The sequence below is a fragment of the Rhincodon typus genome, chromosome 23 (assembly GCF_021869965.1).
Source record: "Rhincodon typus isolate 14 chromosome 23, sRhiTyp1.1, whole genome shotgun sequence".
NCBI lineage: Eukaryota > Metazoa > Chordata > Chondrichthyes > Orectolobiformes > Rhincodontidae > Rhincodon > Rhincodon typus.
Genome location: NC_063354.1, coordinates 26,651,770 through 26,673,364, shown reverse-complemented (window position 1 = coordinate 26,673,364; position 21,595 = coordinate 26,651,770). Strand labels below are relative to the sequence as shown.

Genomic DNA, 21,595 nt, shown 5'->3' with positions numbered 1-21,595 from the left:
GAGCACAATTCCTTGAAAGTGTAGTTGCAGGTAGACATGGTGGTGAAGGAGGCGGTGACTATGGGACGTCATGTTGCAGCTGTACAAGTTATTGGTGAGGCTACTTTTAGATTACTGCATACAATTCTGGTTGCTGTTCTATAGGAAAGATCTTGTTAAACTTGAGAGGGTGTAGAAAAGATTTACAAGGATTCTGCCAGAACTGGAGGGGTTGAGTTATAGAGAGGCTGAATAGGCTGGGGCATTTTCCCTGGTGCATCGGAGGCTGAGGGGTGACCTTATTGAGGTTTATAAAATCATGAGGGGCATGGATAGGGTGAATAGCCAAAGTCTTTTTCTGAGGGTGGGGAGTCCAAAATTAGAGGGCATTGGTTTAAGGTGAGAGGGAAAAGATTTAAAAACGACCTGAGGAGTATCTTTTTCTCGCAGAGGGTGGTGCATGTATGGAATGCCTCAGGGATCAGTGTTGGGACTGCAATTGTTTACAATTTACACAGATGATTTGGAGTTGGGGACTAAGTGTGGTATATCAAAATTTGCAGATGACACTAAGATGAGTGGTAGAGCAAAGTGTGCAGAAGACACTGAAAGTCTGCAGAGTGATATAGATAGTCTAAGTGAGTGGGCAAACGTCTGGCAGATGTAGTATGTTGATAAGTGTGAGGTCATCCATTTTGGTAGGAATAACAGCAAAATGGACTATGTTTTAATGGTAAAAAAATGCAGCACGCTGCTGTGCAGAAAGACTTGGTTGTCCTTGTGCACGAATCGCTAAAAGTAGGATTGCAGGTGCAGCAGGTAATTAAAAAGGCAAATGGAATTTTGTCTGTCATTGCTAGAGGGATGGAGTTTAAAAACAGGGAGGCTATGCTGCAGCTGTGTAGGGTCCTGGTGAGGCCACACCTGGAGTACTGTGTGCAGTTTTGGTCTCCTTACTTGAGAAGAGATATACTAGCACTGGAGGGGGTGCAGAGGAGATTCACTCGGTTGATTCCAGAGTTGAGAGGGTTGGATTATGAGGAGACACTGAGCAGTCTGGGATTATACTCATTGGAATTCAGAAGAATGAGGGGAGATCTTATAGAAACATATAAGATTATGAAGGGAATAGATAAAGTGGAGGCAGGGAGGTTGTTTCCGCTAGCAGGTGAAACTAGGACTAGAGGGCATTGCCACAAAATAAAGGGAATCAGATGTAGGACTGAGGTCAGGAGGAACTTCTTCACCCAAAAGGTTGTGAATCTGTGAAATTCCCTGCCCAGTGAAGCGGTTGAAGCTACCTCACTGAATGTTTTTAAGGCAAGGCTAGATAAATTTTTGAACAGTAAAGGAATTAAGGGATATAGTGAGTGGGCGGGTAAGTGGAGCTGAGTCTCAAAAAGATCAGCCATGATCTTATTAAATGGCGGGGCAGGCTCGAGGGGCCAGATGGCCTACTCCTGCTCCTAGTTCGTATGTTCTTATGTTCTTATATTCTTATGTATGGAATGAGCTGCCAGAGGAAGTAATGGAAGGAGCATCTAAATGGGTATATGAATAGGAAGAGTTTAAAGGGCTACGGACCAAATGCTGGCAAATGAGAATAAGTAAAATTGGGATATCTGGTTGGCGTGGACGAGTTGGACCAAAGGGTATGTTTCCGTGCTGTATACGTCTATAACTCTATAGTTATAAAAAGGGGGTACATCTTTGTCCCTGATGTAGATCCTGTGAATTCCTAGCCAGTTTTCTATGATGAAGGCATTCAGGACAGGTCAGAGTCTGAGATCTGACTGTACAATTTGCTGACAGGTAAGTGGGCAATCTTTAATGGTGATTACTGCCAGTCAGATCTGATCCTCATTGTGCTATTAACCCAAGAATGACTGTATCTATAACATTCATTACTGAAATAGGCAGTCTCTTGACTTGTTACATGAGAGTTTTGATTTTTAACCTCCCCATCCTCAAAATTATCCCTGACCTTCCTTTTTGTTTCAACTGACCCTCCCCACTTTCTTATTACCCTAGAATGCTTTTTTTTATTTCAATTTCCACCTTCTTCATTTCTAAACAGGAGTAATATTGGACTCAAAATGTCAAGTCTGTTTTTCTCTAACTAAATTCTGCCAGACCTGCAGAGCGTTTCCACCATATTTTCTTCTTCCTGATCAGCCTTTCGATTGCTCTGACTTGCTTGTTCAATTCCAACACCTTTGCCTTGTGAATCTGAAAATTTTTGCAAACACCTCCAGAAACATTCAAAACAGTACTTCTGTTCACTATGCAGTGGCAAAAACAAGTGTCAAAATTATTTTATCTGAAAGTCCCATGGTGAGGTCTTTAAATACCATCCACAAGGTCCAAAATAGCAGGTAGAGAATCAAAATAGCCTTGGGTGCCATTTGATGTCAACGTTCCCACTTTTGCTTGCTCCCGGCTAGTGTACAGAAGGCTGAGCGAACACTTTCACAGTCAAGGCTTTCCACTGAATCTAGCTGTAAACAAGGTGAGTTACATTTTTGGCATTTGAAATTTCCACAGCACCCACATGAGTAATGCCAGTGAGTTAAAGCATGCAGCTTAAGGACTTGTTTCAGAAATATAGCTGTTTGGAACATTAAAACCTACAATTAACGTTGATGTGACATTATGATCCCAACAAAAGAATCTATCGGCATCATAATGTTACATCGGCTCAATCATTTTATTACACAGGAATTGTTCAGATAGGACCCACGGAGTTTCCCTTGACATTGCTGACAAACTAAGAAATAATGTTTCACAGTATTCTGTACTTGTAAATCTGCAAGGAGGGTGAAAGAGATATAAGAGAGAAGTATTTTGGGGATTGTGACAATGCAGTGATGTTTTAGCAAGCTCAAATGTTAATTCATCTTCATGTCTGAAAGGGATCTTTTGTTTCCAATGACAGTTTGGTTGCTGCAATTTTATGACAACAACAAAAATAAGTACACTATTTAATCCTGTTTCTGTAATGATTAATGGTCTTGGAACAATAATAAAGCTCTGTATATTCACTGTGGTAGTTTTGTTGATTTCTGGGTTTATTTTAAACCTTGGTTTTGCTGCTTACTGTTTGTTGGATGCTCAGCTGTCATCTGTTCTATTGGAAGCTGCTAAGGTCTAGATCTGTAGTTTTGTAGTATCATTAAGTCTTTTGAGAAAGACGAGGCTGTGTTCACCTATTTGTTTGAAAAAAGATTTTTCTATATTCCTTACCCTTCATTTTCAGCTGCTTTAAAGTTCTTAGATGGTTTCTGATTTGAAGATTCCTGCCTCATGCATTCTCATGGCTATCCCACCTCTCATCTGAAGCTTAGTATGCAGGTATAGCAAGTAATCAGGAAAGTTACAGAATAATGTGATTTATTGGGATGGAAATTGAGTGCAAGTGTAGGGAGGTTATGCAGGGCATTTGAGAGAATGTATCTGGACCTCTGTGTACAGTACTGGTCATCTTACTTACAGAAGGATTTTGATACATTGTAAGCAGTTCAGAGAAGGTTTACCGGACTAATACCTGAATGAGCAGATGGCCTTATGGCAAAAGGCTAGACAGTTAGGCCTGTATCCTTTGAAGTTTAGAAGAGTGAGAGATGACTTCTTTGAAACATATAAGATCTTGAGGGGATTTGATCTGGTGGATGTGGAAAGGATATTTTCTCTTGCGGGAGAATCTAGGACCAGAGGTCATCCATTTAGGACAGGAATGAAGGGAAAGAAAAACAGTTCTCTTTGGAATTCTCTTCCTCAAAAGTCAGTGAATGCTGAATCTTTAAATATTTTTAAGGCAGAGACCGATGTTAGTTGCCAAGGGGATGAAAGATTATCATGGGTATGTAGGAACAGAGAGTTGTGGTTAAAATTAGATCAGCTGTGATCTTATTGAAAATTGGAGCAGGCTCAAAGAATGGAGTTGCTTGCTCTAGGCCCTTGTTCGTATGGTAAGTACATACTGGAAATTTGGCTCATACATTGTGTTAAGCTTCACAGTTTTCAGTTCAATTATATTGCTGTAGATTGGTTTCAATGGACTAGTTTAAGTATAAACATTGTTGCCAAGAGATTGGGGAATACTAAAAAGTACCTTCTATAAACCACGTGGTTTATGCTACGTGGCTTTAACCGATATTTAGAGCGGAAATTTAGCTAACCGTGTTTTTGAAATGTATTAACAGAATTAAAAGCATTGAGAATGGCTGCTCAAAAAATCCAGCTTCTTCACATTTTTCTATTTTCGATGATTTCAGGAGTGAAGACAGGTAGGAAATCTTTTCTTCAGGATTTTCTGTGAAATCTTCCTAACAGCCATACATCAATTCAAATGTTAATGTTTCTTCAATACGTAAAGAATATTCGAGATCTCTTTTATAAAGTATATCAGGGTCAAATGATTTGATGTGTTCACTGATTTTAAAGTCTCTTCCTAAATCTCTCTGCCACTTCTCACCTCAGTTTTCAAATTTTCCTTAAAATATCTCTTTAGCTAAGTTCTTGATTATTTTTCCTATGCTTTGCTCTTTGATATGATATTGAATTCCTTCACCCCTCTCAGAAGCGCTTTGGAACACGTTTCTAGGTTAAAAGCAATTCATAGAAAAGTAAGGAATTCTTCTAGTATGCAATTAAGTGATAACTTAAACACGCTTAAAGCTTAGAATGATTAATTAAAAAAGATTTCAACATTATAATAATTATTTACATCCAAAATGTGTAATATAATTACAGAACTTGCTAGGACATCATTTAACAGCATTGAATTCAGCATGCATTCATTAGCCAGGGTTCAGAGAAGAGCTTTTGAAACGCTCTGACTCTATTTCAAACTGCAATTGATGATTTACTGAAATTATGTGCAGTTATTATGAATTGTTTCAAGTGAAACTAAATTGATCATCTAATACTCAGAATCATTTGATCTCAGACAGGCATTCGTGGATTAAAATGTTTTCAATATTTAACTTCATAACTATTTTACGAAGTATTTGGATCTTGGTGATAATTTTTGGAAAGTACATATGAATGTGATGTGTATTCCTAAAAATTATTGCTGCATCTCTTCAAAATACAATTAGCTTCACAGGTCTTCTTTGACATCATGCATATAAATCCTAATGTACTCAATATGTCTGACTATATGCCAGAACGTCAACCCACTGTACTGTATAACTTTCAGAAGTTGTCAGTTGGTTGACATTTCATTCACCATCTGAATGCTTCAGAAATTTGAATAAATATATGGGACTCAATACAACAGTATTGCATGAAAAAACTGCATATTTTTATGCAAACCCTAGATCTCAATTACATCTTCCTTGCCTAATGTCAGTTCAGCCCGAACTCTGATTGCAGATTATAGTAAAAGCTGTGTATAATGTGAAAAACTGTAAGGGTTCGTTAAGTCATTTTTGAAGGACAATTCCAAATGTGACGAAACATTTATTTTGACCCATGTATTTGTGTTTCTCTGTATTTGATAACTGAAACTTCATTCAAATGTGAGTTAAAAAATCAAAACCTCATTCATTAGCCCCATATTATTTTTGCTGTTTTGGCACACAGTTTTTCTATAACCCAAGAAAACAGGAACACATGAAAGGTTGCCTAGGATTTGAACTCAGGATCTCTCGCATACAAAGCAGTTATTTACCACAAGGCAACAATCATACCCATAAGATATAGGAGCAGAAATAGGCCATTTAGCCCATTGAGTTTTCTCTGATAATCAGTGAGATCATGGCATTTCTGATAATCCTCAACTCCATTTTCCTGCCTTTAATCTATAAATCTTGATTCTCTTTTTGATTAAAAATCCATCTCAGCTTTGGATAAACTTAATGACCCTCAGTGGTAACAGCCCTCTGTGGTAAAGAATTCCATGAATTTATGACACTCTGAATGAAAAATTTCCTCCTCATCTGTGTTTTAAATGTGTGACCTCTTGTTCTGAGATTATACCGTCTGATTATGCCATTTTTGCAGGAAGGTGGGTGGGAGGAGGTGTATTCTAGGTAGCTGTGGAAGTCGGTGGGCTTGAAATGGATATCGGTTTCTAGGTGGTTGCCCGAGATGGAGACAGAGAGGTCCAGGAAGGAGAGAGAGGTATTAGAGATGGTCCAGGTGAACTTAAGGTTGGGGTGGAAGGTGTTGGTGAAGTGGATGAACTGTTCGAGCTCCTCGTGGGAGCACGAGGTGGCGCTGATACAGTCATCAATGTAACGGAGGAAGAGGTGAGGTTTAGGGCCAGTGTAGGTATGGAAGAGGGATTGTTCCATGTAACCTACAAAGAGGCAGGCATAGCTTGGGCCCATGCGGGTACCCATGGCCACCCCCTTTGTCTGTAGGAAGTGGGAGGAATTGAAAGAGAAGTTGTTGAGGGTGAGGACGAGTTCGGCTAAGCAGATGAGGGTGTCAGTGGAGGGGGACTGGTCGGGCCTGCGGGACAGGAAGAAGCGGAGGGCCTTTAGGGGAATGCAGGTGGATAGGGACTGGATGTCCGTGGTGAAGATGAGGTGTTGGGGACCGGGGAATTGGAAGTTCTGGAGGAGGTGGAGGGCGTGGGTGGTGTCACGGACGTAGGTAGGGAGTTCCTGGACCAAGGGGGAGAAAATGGAGTCCAGATAGTTGGAGATAAGTTCGGTGGGGCAGGAGCAGGCGGAGACAATGGGTCAACCAGGGCATTCAGGTCTGCACTGGTTTGCATAGCACTATCATTAAGGTGATCATGCAGCATTACATTTGTGCTGCCTGTGGCACCTTGGCTAGACATGGGATACTTGCATGCTGAGATTCCTCTGTCTGCAAACAGTGCTGATCAAATGTTTAGCCCCCAGATTCTCAGCAGTTGCAAGAATACCTGTCTTTTTCCTGTGACATGATATGTTAGAGGGTGCACGATCTCTTCTTTCTATGTCTCGTGTTGTTATTAAGGTTAAAAATTTGACATCATCAATGACCAATTTGACAGGAAGAATAGTAAAACAGCATATTATTTAAATTGACAGAATATGCAGGACTGTGAGGTAAAAAGTGTGTCCTGGTACATAAATCATATAAAGCTAGAATGCAGGGCAAGCACATTATTAAGAAGGCAAATGAAATACTATCATTTATTTAGGAGTAAAAGATGATAAATTAGGGATGTTTTGTTACTGTTGTGTAGAGCATAGATGAAGTCACATCTGAAATACACTTTACAGTTTTGCTCTCATTATTTAAAGGATATAAATATATTGGAAATATATTTATGGTGGCCTCAACAACAGTCTATGGTAAAGAATTCTACAGATTCACTACACTCTGAGATAAGAAATTCCTCCTTATCTCTGTTTTAAATATGTGACCTTTTATTCTGAGATTATCTCTCCTAGACTCCCCCACAAGGGGAAACCATCTTTCTGCATTTACCCTGTCAAGTTCTCTGAAATCTTCTCTATTTTTGTACTCTATTCTCTTTGGAATAAAGGCCAATTATCCACTTGCCTTCCTTATTACTCACTGAACTTGGGTGCTAGCTTTTTTATGATTCATGTATGAGGACTCCCAAAACCTGTAGCTCTGTTCTGTAGCTTTCTGCCATGTTTCTCCATTTAAATAATATTGAGCTCCTCTATTTTTCCTATCAAAGTGCATATCCTCACACTTCCCCACACTACATTCCATCTAATAAGTTTTAGTCCACTCATTTAAGCTGGCTGTATCCCTCAGGTATCAGTTAGCTCATTTGGCTGGATGGCTACTTTGCAATGCAGAGGAATGCTTACATTATGGTCTCAATTCTCACACCACCTGGAGTCAGCAGGCAGGTCCTGCCTTCTCAACATTGCCCCTTTCCTGATCTGTGGTTACCCTCACGGTAAACCCACCAGCAGTTATCTCTCTCTCTCTCTGAGGGAACAGTTCTCTGGGACTGTGGCGTCTTTGACTATACCCCTTTTTGTGTCATCCTCACCATTTGCTTTCCCACGTATTGTTGGTAACCAACTTGGCTATAGTATATTTACATGCCTAATCTATGCCATTAATATGCATTGTAATTAATTTTGGCCTCAGCACTACTCCCTTTGGCACTCCTTTAGTTACAAGTTGCCATTTTGAAAATGCCCCCTTATCCTAACTCTCTGTTTTCTATTAGTAAGCCAACCCTCTATTTATGCTAACATATTACTGATTTCCTGAAAGAATTAAACCCAAGATACCACATTTTAAAGAAATTATTTTATCATATGAGAAACAAATACAGCAAACAGTACTAGCAAAATGCCATCAACTATAAACATTAAATTATCACATCTATATTACAGAAGAAGGGTAGAGTTAGTTACCTTAGGTGGCTGGGTGGCTAGTTTGCAATGCAGAATGATGTTAACAGTGCAAATTCATATCCTGTACCTGCTGTGATTACCATGAAGGGCTTAATTTCACAACCTTGCCTGTGATGTGGTTACCCTCAAGTGAAGTTTAACACCAGCTGTTTCTAATGAGAGAATGGGTCTGTAATGAGTATCATCACAGAAAAAAAAATCAATTACTAAAATTATTTACACTTTCAGCTGAACATTACCCTTTAAACATTGAATTCCACAGCCACTGTGCCCCACCCACCCCAAAAAATCTTTTGGGTACTTATCAGGCTCTTGAAAATACCTTCACTTCCAGGCAATAAAATAAAGTGCTACAACTCAGAAATTAACTTCAATTTTCCTCAAGGCTCCTACTATCTTTCAAGGTATGTGCTTTCTTGGGGCCATTTCACTAACCTAAGCATCTCACAGTTGTGAACACTCCAACTCAAGTGTGAACTTCAATGTATGTGACTCTACATCTTTGCTTTGGAGTCTAGTAACCCCAACTCAGAAATTTCTCTAATTTCTAATAACACCTCTGCATCTTTCTAGGTGTTGGAAGACTGTCTGGCCTGATTTGTTTTTTTTTGCAATAAGACAGAGAGCCTTTTGATGGTTTTAAAAAAAGTGATAGTATTCTCCAAATTATAACTGTCCCACCCCAGTGCTAATTCCATCATTTTAGTGGTGGGGTGGGGGTGAGTATATTCCAAATTGTACATCAGTGATTTCCAGATTCAGCTGCATATATAAGACTGCGACTGCCTCTAGTAAATCTACTTTTTTTCATAGTCAGACACAAGAACCATGTACAGATCATTCCCAGTAGGAGCACGCTTAAACTTCGAGAATCTTTCAGACTGGTAAGGAGTCCCTTTGTGATGTGGCCCCAACAGACATTTACCTGAGGGCACATACCCTTTGGAAAATGCATAGTGACCTTTGTAATAATAAGGTGGACAGATATGTGGATTTGTCAGTGCATAAACTAATTTAAACAGTCAAACTAATTGGTACCATTAACTGAGCTATCAAAAGAAATTGTTACAAAATTCCAAAACGTACTTTCAAATGAAATGATCAAAAGTATAAAACGGAACTGGAAAAGCAACTGTGAGAGGTTTCAAAAACAACTGTCAAGCTGCCAACACATTTAAAACCTTAACCTTTAAAGTTTGAGATAAACCCAGAGTGTAAAAGCAATTGCTTGCTATTTCAGTTTTTCTGTTGACATAAGCTTGAGAATTGTCATCACTGCATTCATTCTGTATGACCAACTTCAGAACATTCTATTAGCACAGTATGGGGCCTGCAATTTCACTCTTTGATTGACAGCTTCAAGTGGTTATAAATTCTTGAATTTGGGTTATGAACTCCACTGTTTGGAGTTCATAAAACTTGAATGAAGGATTTGATGTTATTAGAGATGATGCTGTTGAAGGAATGTTATTATAATTTTTTATGAATCAATTTTTTTATGAATGATAAATTTTTCCAACAGACATTTAGAATGTTCTTTTGTTTTATCTCATCATGAGTGCTGTGCTCTGTTCATGTTGAATAGTGGATAAGTTGGCATGGAGGTTTAAGGGCAAAGAGTGTTGGTGGAGGAGGCCTGTGTGGTTGGCATGTGTTGACACTAAGTTAGCTCAGGCCCTATAAAGGGCCTTTAGCGTAGTTAGGAGTGCATAGATTTGCACAGAGGCTATGAGGGGCCATGTAAGTTGGAAATGAGATGGCAGGGCTGAGGTATTGAAAGTGTGTGGGATGAGATAGTGTGAGTGGACAGGACCGAAAGGCTGTTTTATGCTTTCTTCTCTTTTGATAATCTTGAAGAATTCCAAGCAGGCCTTTAGTCCATCTCACCTCTGCACTGTTTCCACGGTCACCTGCCATGACTCGCAGAAAGTCAGGTCTGGCAATTTCTAAAGTTCAGTATTTAATTATCAGACACTCACAGAGGTTATCTTCCCAAAATGATAAACTATCCGAAAGTATTAATATGAATCAGGAAACTAGATTATTATGACAATGCTTACACAAAGGAAAGGTATGTTTGATAATTAATCCTTTTCAGAGTTTTCTAATTGCACTGATGATATTTTTCATTATGTATTCTACAGACGGTCACATTTCCCCGGCTCTGCTCATCAAACGAATGAAAAATGGAGCTTCATTTTCAATAAATTGTGAATATTCATCATCCCAAGGGACCATTGTGGGCACCTACATCAAAAGAAGTTTTTCCAATCCCATCGATTTGATCTATGTCCACCCAGAAAAGATTACAAAACACAAGTCATATGAAAAACGCCTTGAGTATAAAGGAGATGTGAAAAACTTCACTGTAACCCTCAACAACGTTCAGGAAAGTGACATAGGCATTTACTATTGTGTTTTTGGAATACGAAATAAAGAACTCATAAAAGATAGCTTTGGACAAGAGACAGTATTACTATCAGGTATGCTTTATGTTTCAAATCTTCATCTGCCATAGTTTATAGAAGTAAAGCTAATTCTAAAGAACAACAAATATACTGAAAAAATGGATATGTTAGCGTGCATGTCATTTGCTGTTTTCATTTGCGTTGTTTTACACAAAATCAAAACAACTTTCTTTTCTGACCATTTGCCCCTGAAAGACTCCATCTCTTTAAATGTTCAGCAGTTTTTAAAGCTTTCTTCCTGACAAATTGCTGAAGTGGTGCTGGCCATTGTATCGTAAGGTATTAACCCCTTGAAACTTATCAAAACAACCAACTTCCATGTCACACTGTGAATCCCAAAATGTTGCTGAGATCTCCTTGCCATTGATGACACAATGATGCTATTGTAAAAAATGGCAAGTTAGTTTGGGAATCAAAATTGCCCTTTCTCACCCTCTATTCAGACAGGGTTCTGCTGAAATTATACAGGTTTCAGTAACTTCAACATTGGTCATTGGTGAGTTTGGGATGATGCAGTGAACTAAAATGAAAGCCAGTGCCCTCTAACTCAGCAGAATGTACTTCCACTGGGATTATTTCACAATGTTGTGGTCTAGTGTCGGACGCTTCCAAGTGGATGAGAAAAACCTGTCTCTTATGAATTCTCATCTTCTAAGATTTACAGTAAAATTTGGAAGTCTGTACAATTTGCATCCCCGCAAGATGCAAAAGACCCCGTGACATTATTGGTAGAAGAACTTAAGAGTTTTCATGGTCTTCTTGTCAATATTTATCCCCAAACCCACAGCAGGAAACACAATGCTTATCTAGTCATGTATTTGATTGATACATATATATTATGTGCAAACTAGTGATCACATTTCATACCTTAGAAAGTTGATGATACTTCAAAATTACTTCATTGTCTGTAAAGTGATGTAGCATATCCTGAAGTTCCATCTGTGTCCCTTAATGTTTCTCTGTTACCAAATGCCCCATCTGAGTGGAATAAATAAACGTTTTCCCTTTTATGGTAGAAATTCATCTTGTCTTGTAAAAATTGATTTTCTCTTCCACCATTCCTGCTGAAAATCTGTTCCAGAACGTTATTACCCTTTTATTGGAAAAATTACTTAAATATCCTCTTTTCTTTTGGCATCCTTAATTCTCTTTGAAAAATAATCACAGAACAGTGATTTGTTGCTAAATTGAACAGGCTTTCTGTTCCAGTTTTACATACATGCATTGAACACTGGGTCTAAACAGCATGAAGTGGCTTTTACATAAGATCATAAGAAATAGGAACAGGAGTAGGCCACCTGATCCATCAATCCTGCTCCGTCATTCAATAACATCATGTCTGATCTTTTCGTGGACTCCATTCCGCTAACCCAGCCGCTTGCCATAACCCTTAATTCCTTTACTGTTCAAAAATCTATCTATCTGTGCCTTAAAAACATTCAACAAGGTAGTCTCATCTGCTTCGCTGGGCAGGGAATTCCATGGATTCACAAACGTTGGATGAAGAAGTTCCTCCTCAGTCCTAAATCTGCTCCCTCTTACTTTGAGGCTATGCCCCCTAGTTCTAGTTTCACCAGCCAGTGGAAACAATCTCCCTGCTTCTATCTCATCTATTCCCTTCATAATTTTATGTGTTTCTATAAGATGGTTCTCTTATTCTTCTAAATTCCAATGAGTATAGTCCCAGACTACTCAATCTCTCCTCATAAACCAACCCTCTCAACTCCGGAATCATCCTCGTGAACTTTGTCTGCACCCCCTCCAGTACCAGTACATCCTTTCTCAAGTAAGGAGAACAAAACTGTTTGCAGTATTCCAGGTATGGCCTCACCAGAGTGCTATACAGCTGAGAAAAATAATTATCACCTGCTTTAGTAGGATTTGAACCCATGTCATCAAAACATTAGCTTAGGCCCCTGGATTACTAGCTGACTGACAATATAACTAGACTATCACCTCCCCAACAGGACATTAGTGAATTAGATGGGTTTTTCCAACAACTGACAATGGTTTCATAGCCATTAGTAGATTCTTAATTCTAGATTATTTATTGAATTCATATTCCATCATCTAAAATGGTGGGATTTGAACCTGGGTCCACAGAGCACTGGCTGAGTTTCTGGATTATTGGACTAGCAATAATACCACCAGGCCATTACCCCACCAAATCATCATGTCAAACATTTACAGCATATCTTGTTGGAGATCTTTTGGGATGATGAGCAGAGAAGTGTACTCAGAAAGTTAAATACCAAATGTGATGTGGCATAAAGATACAACTAAATGTACCATCTAGCATCAACCCAGGCACATAGGAACATGGGAACAGCAGTAGGCCATTCAGCTCCTTGGGCTTATTCTGACATTCAACTAGATCATGGCTGATCTGTGGCCTAATTCCATATACCTGCTTTTGGCCCAAATCCCTTAATACCTTTGCTTAACAAAACTTTCTCTCTTTCAGATTTAAAATTAGCAACTGATCCAGCATCCACTGCCATTTGTGAAGGAGAGCTTGATCTGATGAAGAGTCATCTAGACTTGAAATGTTAGCTTGCTCTCTCTCCATGGATGCTGCCTGATCCACTGTGATCTCCAGCATTTGATGCTTTCAGTTCAAAAATCTACCACACTTTGTGCACAGAAGTGCTTCGTAACATCTCTCCTGAATGGTTTGCCCCTTAGTTATAGAATCCCCAACCGATGGAAATACTTTATCTTCATATACTCTGTCTTTCCCTGTTAATATTTTGAAGAATTCTAACAAAATACCTTAAATTTGAGAGTAAACAGGCCCAATTTGTGTAATCACTCCTTATCTCTAATTGTGTAATCCATCTTCATAATTAACCCTTGAAGTCCAGATATCATTCTTGTAGACTTAAGTTGTACTTCCTCCAAGGCTAATAACATAAAATAACAAATCCACACACAGCACAGTCAATCCCGTCAAGACCCCTTCACAAATATCTGCAGACTCATGCAAAAATTTCGAGATTTGCCTCACAAACTAATCAAACAACAGCCTGCTATTTTCTTGGTTACTTAGGTATGATTGCAATCAACATCTGAGATTCCTCTGTCAGCAACACTGGGTACATCCAGGGACAAAAACAAAAGTTGCTGGAAAAGCTCAGCAGGTCTGGCAGCATCTGTGAAGAAAAAGTCAGAGTTAACGTTTCAGGTCTGGTGACCCTTCCTCAGTCTTATTGACAGCATAGATGACAGAGGCCATCAGTTAGGGGGGTGCTTTGAACCTTGTTATCTGCTTCCTTGTATTAGCAAATGAATCAGAGCTCCTCCACGTTGAAAAGTACTTAAAGGAGCCATTGGGGGTGGCAAGGGCACAGAACGCTTGCTGACTGAGGGATTTCAAAATCCCTCACCAAGAATGGCTCAGCATTACCACTAATAGCCAAGCTGGCTGAGTCCTGAAGGACACATTTGTCAGGTTGGGCATGTGGCAGATTATGTGGAGGCGCTGGTGTTGGACTGGGGCAGACAAGGTCAGAAATCACACAACACCAGGTTATAGTCTAATAGGTTTATTTGAAAACACAAGCTTTGGGAGCCTTGCTCATTCTTCAGGTGTTAGTGAGGTGGTATCAAACACAGAATTTATATGTAAAAATCAAAGGGTCACACCACTGATGAGGATGTATTAAATAAACCTTAGATACTGTTAAATCTTTAATCAGAAGGCTTAAATTGATTAATATGTATATGTAAATCCCCAAATTCCTTTCAAATCTCTCTATCTCACACACACACGCACCCACACACACAGACTCACACTCTTTCTCTCTCCCTCCCACACAGTACACAGACAAAGACACACACACATGCACAGATACACACACGCACACACACACGCACACACATCCTCACCCTCTCTCTCTCTTGCCCCCCTGCACCTGACACATACACACACTCACTCTCTCTCTCTCTCCATCTCTCTCTCTCTCTCTCTCTCACACACACCCCCTCTCCCTCACATACACACACACATACCTAAAATGTCACCTCTTCTTTACACTGATTAAAACCTTTGGTTATCTCAGGGCAGTGACTTGAAAGAAATTCAGGATTTACATATACATATTATTCAATTAAAACCTTCTAACTGATAAAAGATTTAACAGCATCTTAGGTTTGTTTAATACATCCTCATCAGTGGTGTGACCCTTTGATGTTTTACTTATAAATTCTGTGTCTGATGCCATCTCACTAACACCTGAAAAACGAGTGAGGCTCAAAAAGCTTGTGTTTTCAATAAACCTGTTGGACTATAACCTGGTGTCATGTGATTTCTGACCTTGTGGTAAATTGTGAGAGAACCAATGAGGTCAAGAAATCTACTTGATTTCATCAAAAACTTACCTGTCATAGATGCATGTATACATAACAGTATTGGGATTAATCATCACCAAACGGTCCTAGTAGAGATGAAGTCCTGCCTTCACGCCCACCACTGGGTTGTGTGGAGTTTCCACCAGGCTAAAAGTGATAGGTTCAGAATAGATCTAGCAGATCATAACTGGCTGCCTATAGTCAGCATAAATTTGTGAATGGGGAATTGTGTTTGACTGACCTGTTGGAGATTTTTTTAAGGATGGTGCTGATGGAATTGATAAAGAGGAGTTGGTAGATGTAGCATACTTGAAATTTCAGAAGGTTTTTGATAATGTCTTCCATTGGAAGCTGGTTAACATGGGATAAAATGGAATATACTGACATGGACTAAAGATTGGCTAACAGGTAGAAAACAGAACATAAACAAACAGGTCATTCTTGCATGAGTAGAGCACTGCAAAGTTCAATAATTACGCCCCTGCTGTTTGCAATGTACCAATGATTTGGACATGGGGACCAACAGTAATAAGCTCCTCGTTCACAGATAACATAAAGCTAGATGGGAATGTGTGCTTAGAAAAGTGCAATGTGGCTTCAAGCGTATTTGGACAGACTTTTGAATAGCAAATAGAATATAATGAGGAAAAATGTAAGGTTATCCACTTTGGTAGAAGGAATAGACGGGCAGAGTATTTCACAAATGGCTAGTAATTAGAAAGTGTAGATGTACAAAGGGACCTGGGCATTTTTGTCAGTAAGTACTGAATGCTATCATGCGGGAGCAGCAAACAATTAAAAGGCTAATAGTAGCTTAGCCTTTATTGCCTTTATTTTGAAAGGATTTTAGTGAAAACTTCCATCAATTATACAGAATATTAGATTCCACCTGAAGTGCCGCGTTTGGTGCCCCTTACCTTTAGGAAGAATATTATTTATATAGAGGGAGTGCAAAAATGGTTTACCAGATTTGTTTCCAGGATGGAAGGATGTTTTTTTCTGAAGAGAGATTGAGGAAACTGGACCTGTACTCTCGATAGTTTCAAAGAATGAAAGATCATCTCATTAAGCCCTATAAATTTTTAAAAGATAGATATTGTAGATGCAGGGAATATGTTCCCTCGTTGGAGAGCGCCGAACAATGGTGAGCAATTTTTAAATAAGCCAGAAGCCACTTAGGACCAAAATAAACAGATTATTTTTACTCTCATAATTGTGAATCTTTGAATTTCTTTACCCCCAGAAGGTTGTGGTAGGTAGTCAAGGAGTATTTTTAAAGTAGTGATTGACAGATTTCTAAATACCAATGATGCCATTTCAGAGGGCAATTAAGAGTCAACCACATTGCTGTTGTCTGGAGTATGCCAGACCAGGCTTTCTTTCCCTCAAGGGCTTTAGTGAATCAGATGCGTTGTTATGATAATCAACAATAGATTCATGATCATCATTAGACTTTTCCTTCCATCTGCTGTGATGAAATTAATAATCCATTGACAATGCCACTCTACCATTACCTCATGACTATCGATGTAACCATTTGATAAGTGGAACACTTGTAAAAATAAAAGTGACAATAAATTACTATTAATATTATCAGTTAATATTAAGAGTCTAAGAAAGAGAATGAGAGTGAAATAATTGGACTGTAGTCATGTATATAGTGAGAATAAGGAGTTGAAATTATGTTACTATGCACATGTTCACATTACTGGTAGAGTAGAACAGATAGGAATTACCAAATGGTCTTACGCTAAGAAGAATGAGACAAACCAAAACGAAAGGCACGGGACCATTTGGAAGGAGTAACAGGAATACAGAGTACTGGGCTAATGGTAAGATTCTTGGTAGTGTGGATGAGCAGAAAGATCTCGGTGTCCATGTGCATAGATCACTGAAAGTTGCCCCCCAGGTTGATAGCGTTGTTAAGAAGGCGTACAGTATGTTAGGTTTTATTGGTAGAGGGATTGAGTTTCGGAGCCATGAGGTCATGTTGCAGCTGTACAAAACTCTGGTGCGGCCGCACTTGGAGTATTGCGTACAGTTCTGGTCACCGCATTATAGGAAGGATGTGGAAGCATTGGAAAGGGTGCAGAGGAGATTTACCAGGATGTTGCCTGGTATGGAGGGAAGGTCTTATGAGGAAAGGCTGAGGGTTTTGAGGCTGTTTTCGTTAGAGAGAAGAAGGTTAAGAGGTGACTTGATAGAGACATACAAGATCATCAGAGGATTAGATAGGGTGGACAGTGGGAGCCTTTTTCCTCGGATGGTGATGGCTAGCACGAGGGGACATAACTTTAAATTGAGGGGTGATAGATATAGTACAGATGTCAGAGGTAGGTTCTTTACTCAGAGAGTAGTAAGGGCGTGGAATGCCCTGCCGGCAAAAATAGTAGACTCGCCCACTTTAAGGGCATTTAAATGGTCATTGGATAAACATATGGATGATAATGGAATAGTTTAGGTTAGATGGGCTTCAGATTGGTTTCACAGGTCGGCGCAACATCGAGGGCCGAAGGGCCTGTACTGTGCTGTAATGTTCTATGTTCTATGTTCTATGTTCTATGATGCAGAACACCCTCAAATCAAACCACTATCCAGGATACAGCAGTCCATTTAAGTTGCACTCCATCCATCACCTTAAACATTCACTCCCTCCACTTGCGACTCAGCAGCAGGACCACCCAAAAGTGCTAGGCAGCAGTTCACCAAGGGTCCTTTGATAGAATCTTCAAAACTCATAACCTCTACCACCTAGAAGGTGGGCTAGTGGACACATGGGTAAGCCAACACCTGCGCGTTTCCCTTCAAGCCACACACTATTCTGACTTGGAACTATATCGCTGTTCCTTCATTCATGCTGGGTCAAAATTCTGGATCTCCCTCCATAACAGTAATGCAGGTATCCTTAGGTCACATGGCTTCTCTCAGAGTACAACAGGACCTTGATTAGATGGGCTGGTGGACCAAGGAGTGGCAGATGGAGTTTAATTTAGATAAATCTGGGGTGCTGCATTTTGGAAAGGCAAATCGGGGCAGGACTTATACACTTAATGATACGATCCTGGAGGATTGTTGTACAAGGAGTGCTGCTGAACAAAGAGACCTTGGAGTCAGGGTCATAGTTCCTTAGAGTAGAGTTGCAGGTAGACAGGATAGTGAAGAAGGCATTTGGTATGCTTGCCATCATTGGTCAGTGCATTGAGTATAGGAATTGGGAGATCATGTTGCAGCTGTACAGGAAATTAGTTCGGCCACTTTTGGAATACTGCATTCTATTCTAGTCTCCATGCCATACCAAAGATGTTGTGAAACTGGAATGGATTCAGAAAAGATTTACAAGGATGTTGCCAGGGTTGGAGGGTTTGAGCTATGAAGAGAGGCCGAATAGGCTGGGGCTATTTTCCTTGGAGCATCAGAGGCTGAGGGGTGACCTTATAGATGTTCATAAAATCATGAGCAGCATGGTGAATAGCCAAGGTCTTTTCCCCAGGGTAGCAGAGTCAAAAACTGGAGGGCATAGATTTAAGGTGAGAGAGGAAATATTTACAAGGGACCTAAGGGGCAACTTTTTCACACAGAGTGTGGTGCATGTATGGAATGAGCTGCCAGAGGAAGTGAAGGAGGCTGGTACAATTACAACGTTTAAAAGGCACCTGGATGGGTATATGAGTAGGAAGGATTTAGAGGGATATGGGCCAAATTCTGGCAAATGGGACTAGATTAATTTAGGATATCTGGTCAGCATGGACGAGTTGGACTGAAGGGTCTGTTTCCGTGCTGTACAATTCTGTGACCGTATGATTCTATGATATGGACTGCAGGGTTTTAAGATGTCAGCTCACCACAACTTTCTCATGGGCAAAAATGGATGCACAAAAGTTTTGGCTTTGCCAGTGATGCTCACATTCCATGAATAAATAACAAGCAAAATTTAAAGTGCTCTAACAGATGCAGAATATATTTTTCCCTTCTGTAAAGGATGCAGAAAAATTACAAAAATGAAAATAATTTAATGACAATATGGAGGTATTATATATGGAATTCTTTTCAGAAAACAATGATATATTTTGTATCTTTTCAGAGTCCAAGTTGAAAGACTGTGAAACCGAGTGCGCAGAAGCAATAAATTGTGCAGAACTTTTATATAAGGATCCAATCATGATTGGTGTGATTATCACTGCAATAGTTGCTATCATTTGTGCGCTGATTATGATACTTTGGCATGTAAGTTTCTAATTTCTTTATAACAAATATTTCTGATATTTTATATGTAATTTTTCTGACTAAAAAGGGAACCTGAGAAAGTGCCTTCTCTGAAGTTGTTAGTAAAAATATGAATGCACTGGAGAGAGTACCAAAGTGATTTACAAGAATGGTTCCAGGAATGAGAAACTTCAATGATGAGGATAGTTCAAAGAAGTTGGGACTATTCTCCTTGGAGAGAAGAAGGCTGAATGGAGATTGCAGAAAGGTTTTTGAAGTCATGAGTAGGTTGGATAGAATAGTTAGGGAGAAATTGTTCTTGCTTGTAAACTAAAAAGAAATGTGAGGAAACACTGTGTGGAGTTGGAGGAACACAACAGGCCAGGCAACATCAGAGGAGCAGGAAAGCTGACGTTTCGGGTCAGGATCCTTCTTTCTGAAGAAGGGTCAGCTTTCCTGCTCCTCTGATGCTGCCTGGCCTACTGTGTACCTCCAGCTTTACACTGCGTTATCTCAGACTCCAGCATCAGCAGTTCTTACTATCTCTGAGAAATGTGAGGACCTAGACAAAAGGTGATGTGCAAAGGAAGCAACGATGTGAGAAAAAACTTTTTTACACCATGAGTAGTTTGGGCATGCAACGCAGTGTCTGGAAATGTGGTGGAGCTGGGTTCACATAAGGCATTCATGGGGGCATTGAATGACAATTTGGACAGAAATGATGTGCTGGATATTGGGGAAAAGGCAAAAGATTGGCACTAGGTAATAGAACAAGTGCAAGAATAATGGATCAAATGGGTTCCTTTTGTGTAGAAACAAATCTGGGCTTCTGGGATACTGGATGAACAGTTCATAGTCTGGGAGCATAACTATAGAATTTCCCCTCTCCTCAGAAGCTTATTGTAGGCCACAGAGGGCTCTGGTTCTTGCTTCTAAGTCAAATAGCCTGGGTTCACTTCCAGCTGTCATATGCGTGTTGTGCGTGTCATAGGATGTCTGAATAGGTTGACTAAAAATAACTACACAAGCCCACAGAGATAAGAGTATGAACTAGGGCAGTATTACCAGCCACAGAACAATGCGCATTCTGTTTCAAGTGTCATTTATTTTCCATGCATCCATGTAACTGAGTGATTCTCAAATATTATCTATCTTGGAGACACTGTCTGAATGTGGTCAGATTTTTGGCTTCTCGTTATTCTAATTTCTGAAATAGAAAATGCTGAGGCGATATTAATTAAGGAGAATTCATTAACAATTAGTAATGATATATAGAAAGTTAATTCTGAATGAACAGCAGATATGGAATCAGCCTGATCTGCAAGCTGTAGAGTCCTCCACTTAGAAATCTAAATGAGAAAGCAGAGGAATACAATTTCTAAGAAGTGATTTTGTTTTTAGGCAAGAAAAAGATGCCAACCTGAGAAGCCAACACGTGGGAGAGCTCCAAACTCAGTATATGAAGACATGAACCTAGTGCGAACTCAAAGTGTGGGACGTTAGTTATCAGATGAAATGTGTTGACTTCACATCAGGTCACATTAACCTGGAGTGTGGCCAGTCTTCTTCTTTTATTATTTGATAATATGTTTATGTGCGGTAATAAAATTGTACATTTTCACACTCTTTCTTGAAATATACGAGGTTTGATAAAGTATGTCATTTGTTTCACCTTTTGCCTGCTTTGTAGAATATACTAATTGTAAAGGTATTGATGGAAAAGCGCACTATTTGCTTGGGATGGGGTTGCTGAGGGTTAGAGTTATTTGTAAAGCTATTTTATCATTAAAATATTATTTTTCTCTCTTCTCACTTGCTGTTAATTGCCTTCAGTGTCTTCATGCTGTTTCATTTGCAAGAAAATGAAAAAAAAATGCATGTAGAAGCAAATTATTGCAGAAGCTGAACTGGGGCTCTGATGAAGAGTCATCTAGACTCAAAACTTTAGCTTGCTCTCTCTCTCCATGGATGCTGCCTGACCCATTGTGATTTCCAGCATTTTTTGTCTTCAGTCAAGAAAAGCACATGGTCCTGTTTTTAGGCTCTATCAATGCCACACTTCTACTGTGTTACAGAAACAGATTCTTGACCTGGAGGAACATCTGAACTTTAATCAATGTCTCTAATTAATTGTACAAGGAATCATATTTAAACAATTACAGGATTTGATCGTGTCTCTTGGTGGTTAGATGGTGTTTATGTATCCGTATTGTCCGTTTTCTTCCGGTATGGCCGAGGTAGTGTTTC

The 21,595-nt window shown here is 39.5% G+C and overlaps 2 protein-coding genes across 6 annotated transcripts in view; both read left to right on the top strand.

Annotated features, from left to right (window-relative positions):
- Nucleotides 1-21,595, top strand: part of LOC109920333 (septin-9-like) — a 745,967-nt gene that overhangs the window by 383,222 nt on the left and 341,150 nt on the right. The gene's annotated exons all lie outside the window — the stretch shown is intronic.
- Nucleotides 4,153-21,160, top strand: LOC109933749. The gene is made up of 4 exons (XM_048610656.1): nt 4,153-4,265; nt 10,472-10,810; nt 19,227-19,369; nt 20,750-21,160. The coding sequence occupies exons 1-4, from the start codon at nt 4,199-4,201 to the stop codon at nt 20,849-20,851; spliced, it is 651 nt and encodes a 216-aa protein (XP_048466613.1). The 5' UTR covers nt 4,153-4,198; the 3' UTR covers nt 20,852-21,160.